The 21124-nt window shown below is 40.5% G+C and overlaps 3 protein-coding genes across 3 annotated transcripts in view; 1 reads left to right on the top strand and 2 right to left on the bottom strand.

Annotated features, from left to right (window-relative positions):
* Positions 1 to 266: 266 nt before the first annotated feature.
* On the top strand, positions 267 to 11927 carry LOC118432820. Its single transcript, XM_035844439.1, has 5 exons — positions 267 to 733; positions 1904 to 2069; positions 2302 to 2700; positions 10030 to 10253; positions 11702 to 11927. Exons 1-5 carry the CDS (start codon positions 480 to 482, stop codon positions 11925 to 11927), a joined length of 1269 nt encoding a protein of 422 aa, XP_035700332.1. The 5' UTR covers positions 267 to 479.
* Positions 11928 to 14666: 2739 nt separating this feature from the next.
* On the bottom strand, positions 14667 to 15785 carry LOC118403656 (subtilisin-like). Its single transcript, XM_035802429.1, has one exon. The coding sequence runs from the start codon at positions 15771 to 15773 to the stop codon at positions 14739 to 14741; it is 1035 nt and encodes a 344-aa protein (XP_035658322.1). The 5' UTR covers positions 15774 to 15785; the 3' UTR covers positions 14667 to 14738.
* Positions 15786 to 20185: 4400 nt separating this feature from the next.
* The window catches only part of LOC118432756 (subtilisin DY-like), a 7439-nt gene continuing 6500 nt past the window's right edge, over positions 20186 to 21124 (bottom strand). Inside the window, exon 3 of the mRNA XM_035844371.1 lies at positions 20186 to 20991. Coding sequence (XP_035700264.1) covers positions 20808 to 20991 — 184 coding nt within the window. The 3' untranslated portion in view covers positions 20186 to 20807. The remainder of the gene's footprint in view (positions 20992 to 21124) is intronic.

Raw genomic sequence — 21124 nt, forward strand, 5'->3', positions numbered from 1 at the left:
TGACCAAAAAATCTCAATAAAATCATTTTAGAGGCAGATATGAAAAAACTGAGAAAAAAGCATCAAGGTATTGGCCTATTCTACCCCAATGCCAAATTTCAGGTCATTCGGTCCAGGAACGGCGGAGATGAATCACTTTGAAGATTTGACAGGAGAAAGAAAGAAAGAAAGAAAGAAAGAAACATTACGAATACAATATATTTCACCATACTATGTATGGCTGAAATATAACTATACTCAAGTGACTCCAAATAACGTTTTGTTATCACGTCGAGGATACAGAACAGTCCCTTTAGAAAATGTCGCAATTTGCACATTTTACGTCGTCATGGTGACAAAAGAACCCATGGTGAGGTCATCTGGCTCGAAATCTGTTTGTGTGCGCGCCACTGAGCAAAAATCAGCGTAGATGAAACTACAGTATTTAGGATCAATGTTGTTTTAATCAGCAAAGCTACCGCAGATTTCTGGAGGAAAGAATGTTTCCGGTGGAACAAGCAGACGGCGGCTCGCTAGCGCTGCAAGAAAAACGTCTTCTACAGCAAGAAAAGGACCGACGTCTGCACACGAGGAGGAAGTCGGTCCCAGCGAACAGCAACACCATGTTGTGGCACCATCGGCGGGCAGCCATGTTTTTTGAGGAACAGAAACTGAAGAAACAGCTGGACCACCTGGAGTTTGAAGAAAGGGAGTCTAAGATTAAACTGAGGAACATGGAGAGAGAATTACGAAGGTATCATTGCCAACAATTGCTAGTTCACCATTATCCGCGAGGTAACCTATATCCGTTCTACTTACAAACAGGGACTTTAGGGATGTCATGTCGATAGGCAGTGGTTTTAAATTGCATTTTTGTTAGGTATTGCAGTTTGAAACCACCGTCCGTTGACTTGATAGTCCTAAATACCCTAGTCTGGAATACAATGGATAAAGGTCACCCCGCGAATAAAGGTGAACGAGAGTTACAATCTTGTACTGTTTAGTTTTTTTTGTATTTGTGGTATGGGGTTGACTCGATTTCAATTACTTGTATGTCATATAATATCAGTCGTACACATTATTTAAGTTCACCTGTTTTAAATTGTGTCTATATTCTGTTATACCTATGTTGTTTACGTTATATCTTTTATATGGATAGAGGTGGCGCTAACATAAGTTTGCTAACTATGTCTGTCCCGTCTTTGAACTTTTAAAAAATACGAAGTAACTAAGATCAATTTTCACTAGACGGTGATCACTGAGCGACTATACAACGACCAAAATTAAATTTGTGCAAGCCTTTATGCCATATTTTGGAATTTTACGCAATTTGCAAATGTATGATTTAAGAGGCAAGAAACATGTATTTCTTGGTATGGCTGTTCAGCATGCACACAAGCCTGTGGCTATTACAAAGGGCTCGCTCTGCTGACAAAAACAGAGACAATACAATTTGGCAATACGAAAAAAAGCAACAAATTAAAAATTAAAAAAATTCCTTCTTTATCTGGGGGGAACGTTGAGCAAATTGCCAACTCTTCGCCTTGGTTACAAAAAAACAAGGTACAATAATCCTTCCTTACGTAGAAAATGAAATGGATACTACTTTATAATTAATCGGTTTACGTGTTGTTATGGTAACTCTAAAACAAGCTGCCTAAAGTGGTTGAAAACTAATTCCCAAGCAGACCAAAATGGTGACTGTTTCTGCGCATGACTGGACACAAGATCTGACAAATAGGCCCTGATGCCAAGCCAAAGGATATAAAGCTGAATCAGTGAATCTATCATTATTATTAAAATGCTTCTGATATGAAGTTTATAACGCTGTTCAGCGATGGTTGGAGTACCTTGATGTATATGGCCTCTTTTATTAGCTTACAAAGTAGGCTTTTGACATAGTTTGCCTTGTTTTACGATGCAGTGACTTACGGAGAATGCAGATGGAGCTGAGGGCTCGGACGGTATCCGGGACGACGAATCAGGGGCTACGTTTACCGACGGGTATTGTGGTGACCGACGAACATGGTGACGACTGTGAGGTCGAATTTCTGTCACTGGCCAGGACTACTTACTCCCGAGAAACACAGGTACATTTTCGCCTATTCTAAAAATGTAGCCACGTCACCCTAGATCGGTAAATTGAAGGCTGTAAGGAATATGATTTCTCTTTAACATTTATTCGCATCTGAAATGAGGAAGAGCCGAATAGAATGCTTCTATCGCTCTGTTACAAAGGGCAATCTACAGTAAAAATGAAATTTTTCACAGCTGATTACAAAGATTGTTGTCCTGATACTAAACGATCTTATCTTTTAACAGGTGTCAAGTTGTTTTGATTCAATGAGGCCTGCTTCCATTAGACAAGAACAGAACACTCCACTGTCGCAGTATGTATTACCTGGCAGCCCGCCTGCCTCAAGCACAGAGTCGACCGCTGACAACGTTACAGAAAGTGCATACAAATTATCAAAACGATGTAAGGCCAAGACATTGGCTAGTATAAAGACTACGCCTGGCGAAAGAGTGGTACGCCGACCAAGGTCTTTGTCATTGTCAAACACAGACCCTTTCTTACCCGTGCCTTCCCCGGATACCCTGCAGGGAATGTCTCGTGAAAGGGCAGCGTCCATAGACAGTCTCAGCACCTTTCAGTCAGAGCACAGCCAGAATGACCTTTCAGATCCGGAAGAGAGTGAAAAGACATCGTATACACCTCTAGTTACTGAATTATATGCTAATGAAATGCTTAGAGTAAAGCCTGGTCAACGCGTATCAGGCAAACAGTGCGATTCAACTGATTCGGTGTTTCCGGAGGGCTGTTCGAAGACGGATCTACCAATGAAATTGTCAGATGGCGTCAAATCTCGCGTGAAAATATGGCTGCAGAAATCTCGCGAGAAAGAACGAGACCTGGTGAAATCACGTACAGAAACGCCCCAGAGGGCGACTCAAGGACAACTTTCATTGTCGCCATCACCGCAGAAATTTTACGACAGCGAAAGCCCAAAGAATCGCCTGCCAAACGTCTTCGAACGCCTTTCTCAAGGTCACTTGAAGACAAGAAGGCCGCCATTACCGAGACGAATCATCAAATGTGACCTTGACAGAAGTGTGGCGTCTGCTTGGGAGCAGGCGAGGAAATGCCGGTATATAAGAAACTACACACCACCTGATAGAAGGGGACGTTTCTCTACTTGAACTGTTTGTAGAAGATATGTTTGTATTTTCAGTGATTGTATCATACGTAGTACTACGTTTAAGGCCGTTGAAAAGAGAGGACCTGCTAAGACTGACGGAGAAGTAAATTTTATTTCTGACTTCTTGTGACTTCCACTATTTTGACACTTGCATTGATCTAACAGCGCAAGAGAATAGTTTTAAAACTTTTTTCATGGAAATGCACGAATCTTATCTGCCTGATTATCAATACACAGCACGAAAACGAATATTTAAGCATACTTTCCGAGATACTTAAATGTAGCCTAAAGGTGGGAAAATATTTCCGCAGAGTTTACGGTATCGTAAAGACCACGGAAACCATGGTTTTACATTTCCGTAACCTTTCCGTATTCGTTAAGGCAGATTAAATACATGTAATATCTTTACATAACCTTTAAGCATCCTTATATGCGCCGTATATGAAACGGGTATTGCTTATGTACAGAAAACATCTACAGGCTTTGAACCGACAATACGTTCACATACAATCAGTTAACCTTCGCCTTTTTTTATTTTCGTGGTTCTCTAAGGTGGAAATTACCAATAGGAGATGATATGTTTTCATTGCCCTTCCGTTACAATTGATCTCATTTTACTCTTATCAGTATAGGTCTATGGAGACCTCCCCCTTTTATGTATAGGTGCAAAAAAGATGTCGGAATGGTAGCGTTTATTTTTAAGAAGAGGCATTGCTTTTACCAAATTAAGAGCATTTTCCGCTCAATATACCACATGCGCCGTTCAATAAAGCAGCGGCTTCAAATGAATAGCTCCTGCTGTGTTTGCGTGTTTAGTTTAACCAAGAAAAGTAAATATTCTGTGTGAAAGCTACATATAACAGATACAATCTTTCCGATATCTTTCCGTTACATTTGAGCTGACTTTACATAAAAGGGGGGAGGTTTAAGCAAACCTCCCCCCTTTTATGTATAGGCGGAAAAAAGATGTCGGAAAGGTAGCGTTAATCATTACTTGAAGAAGAGGCATTGCTTTTACCAAATTAAGAGTATTTTCCGCTCAATATACCACATGCGCCGTTCACTAAAGCAGCGGCTTCAAATGAATAGCTCCTGCTGTGTTTGCGTGTTAAGTTTAACCAAGAAAAGCAAATCTCCTTTGTGAAAGCTACGTATAACATATACAATCTTTCCGATGTCTTTCCGTTACATTTGAGCTGACTTTACATAAAAGGGGGGAGGTTTAAGCAAACCTCCCCCCTTTTATGTATAGGTGGAAAAAAGGTGTCGGAAAGGTAGCGTTAATCATTACTTGAAGAAGCGGCATTACTTTTACCAAATTAAGAGTGTTTTCCGCTCAATATACCACATGCGCCGTTCAATAAAGCATTGGCTTCAAATGAATAGCTCTTGCTGTGTTTGCGTGTTAAGTTTAACAAAGAAAAGCAAATCTCGTCCTGTGTGAAAGCTACACATAAAAGATACAATCTTTCCGATGTCTTTCCGTTACATTTGAGCTGACTTTACATAAAAGGGGGGAGGTTTAAGCAAACCTCCCCCCTTTTATGTATAGGTGGAAAAAAGATGTCGGAAAGGTAGCGTTAATTATTATTTGAAGAAGAGGCATTATTTTCCGCTCAATATACCACATGCGCCCTCACTAACGCAGCAGCTTCGCCTGAATAGCCCCTGCTGTGTTAACGTGTTGAGTTTAACCAAGATAAGCAACATTTACTCCTGGTTAAAACTTACATATAGCAGATACAATTTTTGGAATGTGTAGGTGCAAACGGAAATGTAGCGTTAATTATTATTCTTAAAAGAGGCATTGCTTTTACCAAATTACGAGTATTTTCCGCTCAATATACCATATGCGCCTCTCACTAAAGTAGCGACTTCGCCTGAATAACTCATTCTGTGTTAGCGTGTTTGACGAAACCAGGAAAATCAAAATATCCTCATGGAACATATGGTATCTTTCCAATGTCTTTACGTTACCATTGAGCTCACTTTACACAAAAAGATGCTATGTACAGGTGCAAGAAAGATGTCGGAAAGGTAGCGTTTATTTTTTACAGTAGTATCGTATGTTACCGATATCGTTCCGTTACCTTTGCCTTTGAGCTTATTTTTCAGAAAACTCTCTGAACTTTCTTTACAGAGGTGGAGATTGATAGTTACAGAAAAAGATGTTGGAGAGGTAGCGTTGAAAGCAAGGAAATTAAATATTTAACCTCCTTGTTGAAAGGAAACAACAGTCGCCGGGAGGACTGGGTACATGCCCCCGAAGATTGGTGGTCATAATTACGGCATGTTCCCGTTCAGGGTAAGAGGACTAGTACTGGGCGGCCTGTGCACTATGTCGCTCGCGGGTGGCTGTGCCTTGCAGCTTGGCATCCCGACGACATAGCGTCCTCACTACCCGGTAACGTATCATGGGAATATAGCGGGTTGATGAATGATGATGATGAATTGTACAAAAAAACTTTCTTATCATCTGGAAGAACATTTATTATCTACAAGCAATAATCACGTTCTCCCAGAAAGGCTGGTATTTTCTAGTGTGGTAGCAGTTGTGTTTAGCTTAACATTGGCTAAACAGCGTACAAAGGGGATGGTGTTTTTCAAATTCAAATTTATTCGCCGTCAACTATGAATAACGAACAACGCGGCATTGAATTTCTAATTAGCAGCTCCCAGAAGAGGCCAGTCATGTGATAGGGCGTTATCCAATGACAGACAAAGGTGGGTTTTTTAAACCTAACGAATATACCATAATTTATAGAAGAAACCAGTTTGCAGGGCGTCTGTTTCGGGACAAGTCAAGAAGGAGCCTTGGATCCGTTTCAACACACGGATTATCGGCGTGGCTTTGCCGCAAATGGATTCGAACGGAACTACAGGACGGAACGGACATAACCATAGGACACTCACGGCTTGCCAGAAACGGAGTATGTTGGAGAGTCTTCAAAGGGGCACAACTCAGGGTGAATTCAAGACTGTGTCATCTTGACCAGCATAAGCTGGCGGAGATATGGAGAGCACGGCCTGTTCATCACAAAACAGTACCCGTCTTCGGGAATCTCAGCGGATTTTTCCTAATGTGATGGCCAGATGGAACTATGCTGCTTGAAATGATGTCTTTCCAGGCGTATCGCCCGACACTGGACTCCAAATTGTGGACTTAAATGTAGCGGAGATTCGTGCATGGATATTGTACACCGATTGTTCCCTCGGTCGACCAATCCAAGTCCACAATTGGACTCACAAGATAGTTTAGACGGCGAAGCCATAGATACCGGTGTAGGTATGATTCACACCAAATAAGACACGCATACCCGATGCAAAAGTTCCAATTTAAGCCACACAAAACACATAAAGCCTACCTAAAGATGCGGAAAGGTTTAAACTTACGCCGCCTTTACTAAAAATAAATGACAACTATAGTCCAAGGAAAGATCACGGAAAGTGTTCGGATACGTACGTTTCTGCACTTCTTCGCGTGCCTTTCAGGGTGTGTAAACGACACATAAACGTGGGGAAATCGTGACGGAAATCGACTGTAAATGTGGTCAAAAGATCACGGAAAGGTCTTAAGAAACGCGTGCTTTCCGCTCGTGTAGGTTACGAAAAACTGTCATTAACGACGCCTTTAAGCGTCTAATAGTTGCGGAAAGGCACGTGAAGGAGTGCCGAAACGTACATATAAGTGCATTAAAGGGAATCTTTACGTTCACGGATAGATGTCGTTAAGTTGCGGAAAGGGTGCAGAAAGGTCTTAATAAACGCGTACTTTCCGCCCGTATAGGTTACGAAAAACTGTCATTAACGACGCCTTTAAGCGTCTAATAGTTGCGGAAAGGCACGTGAGGAGTGCATATAAGTACATATAAGTGCCAACGTAAAGGTAACATTAAAGGGGATCTTTACGTTCGCGGATAGATGTCGTTAAGTTGCGGAAAGGGTGCAGAAACGTCGCGTTTACGTTGAGTTTAAGCTTGCTTAAATACCAGATTTCGTGCTGTGATAGAATCATTTTCAAAAAATACGCTCTGCGCCAGGCCCATGTAGTGTACACTGCTATAAGCGTTTGAGAAAGATGTCTATTAAAGGATTATGACTGAGATCGAACTTTTGATATGATTCAACGAAAAGCGGTGGTGACGTTTGATTATTAGACAACGGACTATACTTACCGATAACTCACATGATGCAAAAATCATGTGACATCTGGAGAAGGCAATAACTGTAGAACTAACACGACTAAAATAGCCTTGTGACGTTGCAAACCTCTGTGTCAAGAGACATGGGGTTCAATCAGATGTCATCTACCAGGCCTTCCTATGAGGGTACGGAGATCATAGAATACGGCAAAAAAATAGAGAAATTGGCCAGGGGAGTCAGTCCACGCTAAGGTTAATGTTTCCCCTCCGGCCAGTAAAATCCTCTGGTGGCAAAACTTTGGCAAATTATTCTTCCTATAATAGACAGTATAGTCAATGTGGTAGAGACAAGTCATCTAAATTACTTGGTACAAATTTCAATTTAATTTAGTACGTAATAATTTTATGTTGAGAAAAGTGGCACCCACCCTATAATACCTATACAGTAGGCTAATAATAGCTCACCAAGTTACAGTAGACATCTTGATTCTTAGAACAAAATTGGAGTGATGCAGAAATTAATAAATGTCAGAATTGCAAATCTAACTTTTTTATCAAAGCGAGTTGCTGCATCGAAACAGAATAATGATAATGTTCCAGGATCAGTGTCTTACACATAGTCTACGGCACACCTACTCAATTTCGTAGTAAAATGATTGATCGACGATTCTATTCCGTGTAATTTTGAAGGTTTTGAAGAAATGATAATCCGCAGCCAAAATTAAGCCAAAATAGGAACACACACGAAAGAAAAGCATTTCCGTTACGTGGAAAACCATTCATAAATGGTGCCTAAGATGATTGCGTAAAACTTCTACGTAGTCCCTTATCCATGCGTTCGTTTACACGCTTGTGAAAGAAAAAAACATACATCATTCATACATTTTTCCTTCTATCTAAACATACATAAACATATCTAAACATCTTACGGAGGAGATATGCATAAATATGACCATTGGCACTGTTAAAATATATTCATAGTGAACACGTGGCCTGACTGCTCGGAAAAATGTCGCTGACATTTAGACAGTATACTGGGGTCATTTCAGGTCAGACAAATGATTAGGTGTTACTCAACCAGTTGTGAAGCACGCCCTCCAGGCAATAGTCAGCCCAATTACAATACACGTGACATGTTCCGGTAGTTCTGAGGGGTCAGAGAGGAATGAAATTGCAGAAATGATCATGAAAGTGCAACTCGTAAAGTAACGTCCGTGGCTAAACTTGATCGCTTTGTAAAATGATCATGTTATCTCTACGCCGAAAACTTTTTTTTTCATTTGTGCTAAAAAGTCTTTAAAATGTGGTAATACCTCTATGAGGTAATGGATTTGGTGATAAGGAAATACCTGATAAGTATATTGCTGTATGAGTAATATTGATAACGAGGAAGAAATAGATTCAAGTTAGAGCAATCATATACGTCAGGACGGTGTTGGCCTAACAATTACAACGCAGATGTTCATAAAAGGGAAAGTACAGTGCCAGGTTGCGTCACGTGAGGTCAGAGATCGAGGCCGCTAATTAAGTGATTTGCTATGCGCTCGAATGCTTCCGATGTGTGTAATACTACCAAGACATGATTGTTCATTAGGTTCATATACTTAAAATATCTAGTGCAAATTAAGTGGTGACAGTCGGGCTCTTTCTTCCTCTATTGTTTTGCTACTTTTAAAAAGTATTTAAAGATCCCTTTTCTATATATTTGTACCTCCTTCCACTAGGACGGTGCTCTTACCGCGCGCTTTCTGTGACCTAAAATTTGTCAGATCGCTCAACGAATTGTATTTTGCTGCCATTTCAGTCTTTTACATTTTGTATGATATTTTGAAGGTTACACACATCCTTTCATGTCGCAGTGAGAGCCCAACGCGATCGCTGTCTAGCGGAAAGGGGTCTTAATGAGATTACACTCTTCTAGCTCGTTATTTCTATAATAAGATTTCCATATAATTTTTCTGGAGTAAAAAAGAAAACATGAGTATATTTCTATGATAACAAGGAAATGCAAAATTCAAGGCTTAATTGATGAAATGTCCGTTTTTCTAATCGACCACACCATCACGCCCACGTAATATACGTAATTAAGCGGAAGTGTTTCGAAGGGAGTCACCTGTTCCAGGATTTAAGTAGAATACAGCTCTTTAAGAAATGAAGAAGACACGACTGACAGCTACCACAGGGGATGTCCCTGTTCGAGCTGAAATGACGCATACAACGAAGTGGACACCACCCGAGGCGACGTCTTACAAATATATAAGCTTTACTTTCAAGCTAAAGTCATACCTTCACCTGGACCCAACTCAACATCATCATAAAAGACAGCAAAGTAAGAAACTTGGACAACACCGACTACCGACGGACATCAACATGATTTTCACGGTGAGTGTTCTTAGTTGTTCTTCGTGGAACACTTTTAATACTCCAGCTTAATGAAAGAACTACCATTTATATTAGATAACGTCGTAGATTTGTTTTATACAGAGTTACTGTCACATAAATTAGATTTTAAAACATCGAAGTATTGAATCGAGGCAATGAAAAAAGTACAAAAACAATCACATAGCGTCTCATCAGACGTATCAAGACCAGTTAAGTCAGTTTCACGTACCTACCATGTAACAAAAAAAAAAAAACATTATCATGAATGGAAACGATAACGAAAAATTGCAATTTGATAGATATCTTTGTTCATATTTTTCCTACAGTATTCCCTGTTTCTACTCTTCCTGGCTGCCTCGCCGCTGAGCTGCATGGCGATACCTGCCCACAAGGCTGAAGACGTGAGTCTAGAGGAGTTTTTCGGGGCGAGCTTGTCCAGTCGACACCGTAGGAGCACGGAAGACCTGCCGGACCACTTCCACAGCTACCTGTCTCACCCTCCCATCGCGTGGGACAACGGCGTGGCAGAACGGGCGATGTGCCCATGGACGTGAGTTATACACTTTCCAGTCTCTTCATACCCCTGCCACATTTAATTTCGCGAAAATCGATCGGACGACGAGTCTGCGACAATCGCCCGAGCCTCGCTTATGATAATTACTTTATTTCACAACAATTGTACAAGGTACAAAGTATGGCTTATGCGTGACGGAGACGGTTTTCAGGTGAAAAATATGCACAACCCTCTGTCGATCTTAAAATCAGCCGACCTTTCAGCGATACGTCCGAAGATCGTGGATAATGTGACAGGGGTATTAAGAACTCAAAATGTCGCAGAACGGGTCATGTGCCCTTGGACGTATGTTTTACACTTCCCAGTCTCTTCATGTAGTTGTTGAAACGATAAAATAAAGTACTGTACGGAGGGGGGTGGGTGTTGGGGATCAACTTCATTTGTCTCCTTATGCTAAGGTTACATTTCCGTGGGGCCCGGCCGGGCAGTTTGGGGGAACGAAAAGTATGATACAAAAAGCAACAAAAACACAGACCGTACCAGAAATTATTTAGAAGAGCATAACTTGTGCGTTTTTATTGGTACAAATTCAATTTTTGTTTTCGGCAAACAGAAAAGCCCCGGTTTTGAAATGTGAACTAAGCATAAGGAGGCTACATCTTTGCGACCCGTTCCCCTCGTTCATTATTCTAATCACTGTCATCCGTAGTTTTCCTGGGTAAAAACTAGATAACCACCCTTTTCCAAACTTGTAGATGTCTCAGTACATTGTATATATGGACTGCCGTGGGTGAAGTGTGTCAGAGGAAATAGCCAATTATAGTGATATTGATCAAATGTTAGGGAACTTCCAATTACACATGTGACAATGATTTCAGGTGCGATTATTTCTAAACTTAGAAAGGCAGACGTCCTCTCTAAGAAGACGGGATGAAAAATCTTAATCTATTATCTGTCCCCTATTTCTGACACAAAACAATTCAAGTGTTTTATTGTACAGCTAATCAATGAGCTAATCTAGAATGTGTAAGCTCCCCCCCCCCAAAAAAAAACAGATATCGGGGTGAAAAATAGTAACACAAAACAATCCAAGTGCATTACTGTATGACTAGTCTAATATGTATAAACTGCAAAACGTACCTCTTTGAATCTTAACGAATCTTAATCTTCTATTTGTCACCTATTTCTGGCACAAAACAATTCAAGTGTATTTATTTATTTATTTATTAATCTTTTAGGGTAGTCCCTACAGTTTTGATAAAACTGATTTCCAAGGGAGGCCAAATCAACATAATGAACATAAACATAAAGATTGCTGATATAGAATGTAAGTGCCCCCCTCCCCTCCCCAGAAAAAGATGAAAGGGGCGGGCATCGTAACGTTTTCTGGTTGCCACCTACATGTATTTCTAGCACAAAACAATCCAAGTGTATTACTGCATGGTTGGTCTAATATGTAAAAACGTACCTTTTTGAATCTCCAGATACGAGCACAACTTCAACGCCACCCGTTTCCCCCACACCATCACCATGGCGGACAGGTCAGACGACGACGACCGTTGCCTTGACAACGGTGTTCGGCGGGTTGGGACGGTGTGTCTGCCCGTCCTGGTCAAGCTGAACGTGTGGGCCCGGGACGGTGACGACCAATGGCAGCGCGCCGAGGAGCTGGTGCCCGTGGGCTACACCTGTGCGACCCCGCGGGAGTAGAAGATGGGCAGAGACCTTGCTCATAGTCTCAGACCTTCGACCTTTGACCTTTAACCTTGTCGAACATGTAAAGTTTTGCTGCTTTTTTTACAAATGATGAAGAGAATAGATTTACTCCAAGGCTGGACTAAAAATTGGACATAAACTTGCTCACAGTCGCAGACCTGTTACCTTTGACCTTTTTGGACATATAGAGCTATCATTTTACAAGCTAAATGGGATAAGTATACCGATTACGCTTAGCCGTGGGTTGCAAGCATGCCTAGCCAAAGGTACTGATCTTTTGACGTTTCTATCTACATTAGCTTGGGGGCCATCTGATTTACTCTACCGGGGCTTCGATACTCGCTCCCTCAAAGAAGATGGGCTAGGATATTCTTTTCTTTTCCTCGTATCGCCCATTATTAAAGGATATATTGCCCAAATCACAATGGTTTGAACCTCTATTAACAAAGTCTCGATCAAATGCCTTTTCAAAAGCAACCGTTCCTCGCCATAAGTATACGTAGACCTCCCACCCTCTCCCTATTTCTCCACGTAATGATTTGTAAAACGACTGAAACGGAATAGCCCACGGGAGTTCCGCAAGTAGTAGTAGGACAAAGGTCAGTGAAGGGAGCTTCCTTATTCTTTAAGGTCAAATGTCGAAAGTGTCTAATAAGAGACTGTTCGTCGTCTTATTCAAACCCATAGAATAACTATAACAAAGAAACTTATATGTAGCATATATTTTATATGTACGGCTAATATGTTGAAGTACGCTTTAGAAGCGAACGTTTGATATCCAGTGATCCCCAAGGGATGTATCAATATAATGTAGATGACAGCCATGTACTTTGTCTTGTGTCATTTAATAATTTACATAGAAATATAATGATTTTCCTGTTAATTGTACTTATACAGTCTAATGCAGAAATAAATACGGATAAGTGACATGCTGTCAATTATGCCGTGGCTAATTGAGCGGTTGTTCCAGTTACCCATGCTCAACTTTGTCTGCAATACTAAGTACTATCAGTAGGTGGCGCTTATGTTGTATTCAATAGTTACGATTGAATCATTCATATAACTCATTTTATTTGTTTGGCTAGTAATATGACTGTTGCATTTGAAACATGTTATATTGATAGAATGTGCACCTAGAAATCACGAGAACTTTTATTAAAGTGACACGTTGCATTTTACAATGCTCCAAGCTTGTTTCCTCTTTGTCTTCCTCTGTTGATATACATACGAATCTTGTAGCAAACAAAACATGTATTGAGATTTTAGGGCAGTAAACAGCTTAGTAGAAATACCACATACCTTTTAGTCAAGGTGCTAAGCTTATCTGTACCCAATACTTATTGAAAATATACAGATAACAAACTAGTAAACCAATCAACCCTTTATTCAGTTTTATACACCAATAACATCCAATTAGCATTATATCTTGAAAAGTGCAAAACATTACCAAGCGAGAAACTTGCCATTTTATACTAAACTCACCATGTACGTGGTTTTATATGACTCTCACCAATTCAATAGTCGACATTGATTCATAACCCGAGTAGGTTATTACTGTAATGGCAAACGTATTGAGTCACTGATTTTGATAAATCACACTGTGTATACCATGTTACAAAGTGGAGAAAACCGGTAAATAATAGAGTACCTAAAATCTGATTAGACTTTTGAAAACTTCATAAATCACTTAAATGTTTAGCTTAAAAGACGATCTTAACATTTTATGCAGTCCATCAACTCAATATCAAAAGTTACTAGATATAGAACTACTTTTTTTTATTATAAATCTTCTGTGACTTTAATGTGGAATAAGATATACAACATTACACAGGCATGAACTATTATCTTTTCCTTCTTATTTCAAACTCATTGAGCTTATCTTGAGTAGCTAACAGCAAATATTTAAAACTCAAAGTCTACTTCTATTCAAAACATATTCACGCAAAGAAATAAAGGCATTTATTTATTACATATTTAGAGATTTTTCAAGTGAATGTACAATCAAACCTGTCTCTTACATCTATGGACCAAATAACTATTGAAGAAATTATCTTTACAATGGTTGGTGTTCACATTGACATGTACATGTACATGACCATGACAATTTTCAGTGCGTTTGAAGGTATACGTATATATATTTACACAATGTCAACAACAAAAGTCTTCTGGCGGTTTTGCGATTCAATACGTGTTTCTATGACCAAACTGCTGATTGTGAAAACATATTCTCCTAGTTTATGTTTACGAGACACTAATGATCAGCCGCTGCCCTCATCTGTCTGCGTCTGGGCATCTTGGTGTGCCGTTTGGAGGACAGGAAGGGGTCCAACGAGCTCTTCCACCACCTGCCGGAAGTAGCCTGGTACGTTCCCGAGCAGCCTTGAAGGGTCCAGGTTACCGTACCTTCAGATGAAATCAGAGAAAAAAATAAGTATTCAACCCTTAAAGCAACCGTTGCAGCTTTATTTGAATTGATTTGAAAGAAGGAGCACAACAGGATATTTGAATATAAAGTTATATTCTCACCCCATGTGCTCGTCATGATGGCCAGGCTTAGACGCCATCTTGCGGAGAATCTCCCGCATTACAGTTGTGTTGCTGACAGCAGCTCTCATCATTTGACCACCTGGAGGGATAAATTCAGTGGAAGATTTATATCTACGAGATGTACATAATAACGTATGATAGATATGACATAGAAAATTCTATTGATAAAGTCTGTAATCTCACATAAACAATTAAGGAGATGCTGTGCTTAAAAAATGAGCTTGAAATGTAGATTGAACATTAAAATATTATAATACCCTAACAACTGAATTGGGCGGACGTACCAACAGTCTCAGCATAGGAAATCACAATGGCGGTGATTCCAGCAACAGTTGGTGTGGCTTGTGATGTTCCTGACATTCGTTGGTAGTTGCCTCTGGAGCTCGGGGCAAGTATATCTTCCCCAGGTGCAAGGAAGTCTAGCTCTCGTCCTACTGAGCTGAATAAAGATGGCTGACCGAACCTATCGTGGCTTCCAACACAGATCACGTCCCCAAATCTCGCGGGAAAGGCGATGTTTGTCATTCCCTTCCTCCCGTCGTTAGTTGCTGCAGCCAGAACTACTTTTCCTTGAGCGCCCGCTTCCGAAACTGCCCGCTTTAAGTCGGAATTGAATAAGCCACCTCCAAGTGACATGGAGATGATGTCTACTGGACAGAACGTTTTGGGGCCTTCCTCGTCATTCAATAACCAATCAATGGCGTCTGCTATCCATTTGGACTGATTTGTCTGTCCAAAACTGCTCAACACCTTGCAGATCACCAAACGTGCGAAAGGAGCGGTTTGGAGCATGATACCGGCACAGTGTGTCCCGTGACCATTGTAGTCATTATAGTAGAAGTCGTTGTCTTCGTTAGGCACGAAATTCTTCATAGCCACGATTTTACCTGCAAAGTCTTTATGACATGAGAGGATCCCTGTATCCAGGACAGCAACTGTGACGACATGATGAGGAGATATCTTGTTCAGTACGGCAGACAAATTTGGCAGAGTATACAGGTCTGCAACCTTTGGTGACGTCATCGGTTCACCTACTACTGAGTCATGACAGATGGAATTTCCATCTCTTGTGAACTCAGGGTTTGGCGGTTTGACTGGATCTATTGGCCAATCGTGCTCAGTCATTATCCCAAGGTCATTGCAAACATCTTTTGTGTTGTCGTAATAACTGGAATAAATGTTCCCACGGGGATTGCTACTAGGCTGGTCATCAAATTTTACTTTAACGTGCGGAAAGTCTTGTAACGAAAGACACTGGGTTGTCTCTAGATCGAATGGTAGTTTGGTTAACATTTCATGAGGGAGGATCACCATTATCGTCTTCTCTGCCACATCGTGATCTCCCTCAACAGCCTTCAAGCACCCCTCTGGACCTACCCTTTCTAACAGCTCTGGCACATTATCAACTGACTTTATTTGGCTCGTTTTATCTTTTTGTGACAGTGCGAAAACATCGCTTTTATCTTTGTAGTAGGAACACCGTATATGTGGCAAATAAACGTGGATAGGACTGCGTAGCTCTATACCATTGACTAAACCGGAGATTGTGTACATCTCTTCAAGAAATCTTGAATATGGAAGGATCAGGTGGTCAACAGTGGCTCTCGAGAGGATCTTTTTGATGTAAAATAATTCCTTAAAACCTTCTATTCTCACCCTCGATTTCCATGTATCCTCCCCTGGCCAAGATAGAAATGGGAACGATACCAGTCCGATATGTTCGACGCCATCAGCTTCAAGTTTACCTAGGACAGCGTCGAAGTTTGACTCAGATGTTTCATCACATCCAAAGCCAGTGAGGTCCAGCACCTTCATATTTTTAGCAAATTTCAATGGCGTGTTATTTATCCAACCGAGGCTCCATAGGCCTTTGGTGGTAAACACCTCTATTTTAGGAAACAGGTTCGCCATCGGTACAGAGACACGGGCTTTCTTGGTTGTTACAAAACCGGTACCTCTGCCAGCACGTTGTTGTGGCTGAAAACTGAATTGAACAGACATGTTTTGTCATGGTTTGTATTTACATTGTATACATTACAGTATATGTGATATATGTAGAAATTTAAACAACACGGTAAGCTTCGAAAGAAAACTGCAAACTACTGTAGGATTAAAGCTACTTGGTTTGGAATGAGTTTTAAAAGTTTTACTCTTCAAACTGTGATCATTTTGTTTTACAACATGTTGAGCCTGCCACACACACCAACAAAAGCAAAATGAATAGTGTTCAGTACTGTCTACATCTATCCTTTCTAAACTTACTTCCCTACCAAGTCACCTTTTCAAAAACACCATGACACACTTTTGTGAAACAATGAGACAAAGCTAGTCCTGGCGGCAAGGTGAAAAAACGGCTGGCTTTGTGTGAAAGAATTTTTCTGCTATTACCTGACACTACCATGCTGTTTCCTTTCTTTTGCAATTGAATTCGGAGTAAACATGCTACAGTGCAAAGAAGGAGAACATAAAGAGTACAGAGGCGACCATCAAGTCGGGCAAATCACGATGAATGAAGTGAGTTATCCAACGGTACAACGCACGTTTGTTTAGTACACCAGTATAGAAAAAAAACATACGTTAAGCCTATAACGTCATCAGGGCAGCATTGTTCGCAATGTTTACGCAACAGAAACGTCATTTACAATTATCTATATTTGTAAAAGAATTCGAGGAACAAAGTGGCAAAACTATGACGTTACGCAGCTTTGATTGCGAATAACACGCTCTGTTCTTGCTGACAAACGTATTAAGCAGTCCGAAATCTCGACCACGTTTAGGTCCACAATTTAGCTAGGGTGAAGCGGTATCATGGAAAGGTCCGGAAGGAAAGCGCTTAAACATTAGTCTTTTTCTAGTTCCCTACGCGATCCTTCCCTAATCAACTACCTAAAGACGAAAGTGCCTAGAAGGTTTGGAATGCCCCATAAGACCTTGAATTGATAGGTTTTTCTATTGGTTGTATAAACTGTTGAAAAATGCAGTGATATAGTTACCTGTGTACGGTCCAGACAGATTGTACACAGATCCTAGACATGCACTCCCATTTGAACGTTTCACCTTAGAATTGGCAAATGATTTACTCCAATTAAGTAGTCCTCAAGCCATCACTTTTGTGTCGTTGTCATGAGGCAATATTTGAGTTAGCCAAACCTACCGCATGCGTCTGTTTCTTAAATTACTTATATCATCTAATGAAATACCTCGTTGCCGAGTGCCAACCGCACATTTTTCAATGTTTTTAAGGATATGTCTACTACCCACATACACATGCACGAATACGATCGCAAGACCATTGCGCGTAGATTTAACTTCAGATATTTCGTCACGCCTTATTTGAAGTTGCCAAGCCAACATTGCCCGATATTTGTATTGAGCAAAAATTTCCAACGTCAAGTTTTCGTCAGGTTTGATATCTAACATGCTCATGTATAAAACAAACTCTCCTTGCTTATATACAAAATCCTACATATACTACTAGCAATCGTAAGTCATAATGACAATGTCCTTGACAATAATAATGGCTGAACAAAGTTACTATGCAGGGCCAGAACATATCTTAGACACAACGTGCTACCCTCAAAACAATCTATGTCTATCGCGTCTGTCTCAGAAGCTCACTCACTGTCGAGTAAAATTCTTCTTCTGGAGAATTTTGATACGTAAGGGCAATCCTGTCTTGCCTCATGCAAACTGTACATTTCCACTACGATTTACAAACTATTTGCAAACAAGTTGCCGATTTCTTACTGAAAGCATATAACTAAACTGCAATGCGCATTAATTCTCAATAAAGCCTATATACTTCCTTACCTTTAAGCTCTTGTCTTGTTCCAGTTACTACAAGCTACATTCATGTGGTATATGACATGTAATCAATTTCGAGTGGACTTACTTCCAAATCGGGCGAGACCAACTCTTAATAAGCCTTGGCACCAACGCCTGTTCCACCATTGTATTTGCGTAATAGAAATCGTAAGATTAAGATAACATATGCTAATTCAGTTCGTCCTCACGTATCTGTTTTCATTATCTTTATCATGGGCTGGGGTCACTAACTAGGTTTTATACATTTCATCTTATCTGCTATGACATACCTTTCCACGATGTAACATTCTGGAAAAGATCTGCATTATATTGCACCTTTCTGATAAGGTGTACCTGCCAAGTGCACATGCGCAGACGTGCGCTCATAGACAAGGCCTTCTCAGAAACCACCTCGACAACGTTACACAATTACACCTGTGACAGCACCAATTACCTCACTTTACATCAGCACTGGCGGTGGACTTTGAATTCATGTACCAATCCACTAGTGATTTTCTCTATGTTTGGCGTCAGTTAAAAAAAAGTAATAGTATCCCTCCTCAATCGATTTATCAGGGTGAACCTCGACAACGTTACACAAATACACCTGTGACAGTACCAATTATCTCACTTTACATTAGCGTTGTCAGTAGTGTGTTTAAAGGAGGCACACCTACATGTAACACTCTAATAGTTACTTTCTCTGTTTGACGTCAGTTAGACAAGTAACGTTATCTTATTATTCCTCTTCAATCAATCTATCGGGGTCTTGTCAGAATCTGCTTCAAATATGTGTGAGATATACTCGGTCTGTAGAAGCATTTCATGTACTTACACTACTAACTAGAGAGAGCGACTTTTTATGGTAACGAGCACAGGGAGTGACGTATTTACCTGGGCAATGGGAAGGTGAGAACAATGGCGACTTACATTCCAAATAGACCGCTTTGGTTAGCCTCCATATCAGGCTCTCTGGGGTCTTTTTTCCGTCTTTTTTTTTTGTGCTCATAATGCACTTTTGCTGCCCATTTTTTTTTTTTTTTGTACTAGGTCGCTTGACCATCTACGGGGCCAATGGTCAAGCGACCCAGTACAAAAGGAAATGGGCAGCAAAAGTGTATTGTGAGCAAAAATGACGGGAAAAGGCCCCAGTGAGCCTGCTATGGAGGCTAGCTTTGTCAACCATGTACAACCAGCCAACCATAACTGTCTTCAAAGTGAACGATGAAATATCTTCTGGTATATTCACATATGGGAAAGTAATCAATATTCTAACACGGTTTGACGCTAGAATAACTATCATTAAAATACAATTCCCTTTACTGAATACATGTAGTAGATAAGTAAATTCCTTACCAGAATGTGTCGTCTTCTCTAAATCTTTAGTTGAGTCCGTGGCAACGTGCATATGCAAACGCCTTATAGAGTTAAGAAATACGGCGACAGCTAGAGCCCAAATGTAGACCACTTTATCCAACTACAGTCTACAATCTTTGACTTCTTATAACTTATATGCTAACCGTACCACGCCACGGCTTGAACTTTAGACATGCTTATCACATGTATGGCCATTTGAACTCTTCACCTCACAATTGACCAATCAGTGACACGATAGAAATTGCTTTTACGCACCTTCTTGTGTACACATACCAAGTGACGATCTCGTGATATTTGTCTTGGACAAACATATTTTCATCATGGTGAGACCTCATTATATTATCGATCTGTTTGGTTTGGCAAAATCTCGGCAAGCAAAGATTGGTCTATGCCTTACTTCGAATGGGATACCTCATATGCCATTCGTATGTTCTTAAACGATTCCAAGAAATAGTACATTCCGACCATTAAATCGGCTTGACACTAAAAGATAGAGCCAGTAACCATTACGCCAGAAACGTCAATAAGAGGAAAAGCTTTAATGAATATGACATCTGTACACAGTGTAGTGCCTTGCCTGGCAAGTATATCATATTTCCACAGAACTATGTAATATCGTTAAAATCCCCATAGATGTATGAATACATTACATACAACGATGACTTAATCTGCATTTAAAATATGCAGCATGTGCCTCTGACTGTCGATACACGGTACAACTTTGCCCTTTGACCGTACTTGGAGCTAACGAGGCTAGTGTGGCCTCCTCAAGGAAATTTTGGTACGTCGGGGCCAACCTGTTTGTGCTTAACTCTAGTTGCTTAGAAAACGCCTCTTACAGTTGACATTTACACATGGTATATAGCCAATAGTAGAGTTAACTCTTTCTATCTTGCTCAATTGTAAGGATTGTGCTAATTTACCGTTCAAGTTACTTCGATGAAGATTAGGCATTCAGGTAATAAGATATGCCCAAAAGCAGTTACACATTGAAAGCAACTGGATATGATTTTGAAAACGGCCAGACGTTTCAGAGAGCATACACTATCGTTTTCAGCGCCACTGAAATGATCTGTGAGAAACTGGTCTTTTATACCCTAACTACAAATGCAAAAGCTGTTTTGTGTTAGTTTGCTTTTTTTAGTTTCAATGACTACAAGCCTTCATCTCCTGAACTTCCGAGTCACTTGCTCTCCGTTTCCGTTTCCGTGTGTTTACAGGTTGTTGTGACTGTGCCTCGGCAGGAAGCGGCCCGACGATCTCCTCCACCACCTGCCGGAAGTGGTCCGGTCCGTACTTGAACAGCCGCATGGGGTCCAGGTTACCGTACCTGTGCGTTTAACGACATATAAGAAACGTTTATACATCTTACTACATGTTTATTCGGATTTTTCATACTTAACAGGGTCAGGGATGTGGGCATTTTGTTTGTAATTTGTATATGTATATGTCAACAAAGTGGG

Source organism: Branchiostoma floridae, chromosome 16 (assembly GCF_000003815.2).
Source record: "Branchiostoma floridae strain S238N-H82 chromosome 16, Bfl_VNyyK, whole genome shotgun sequence".
NCBI lineage: Eukaryota > Metazoa > Chordata > Leptocardii > Amphioxiformes > Branchiostomatidae > Branchiostoma > Branchiostoma floridae.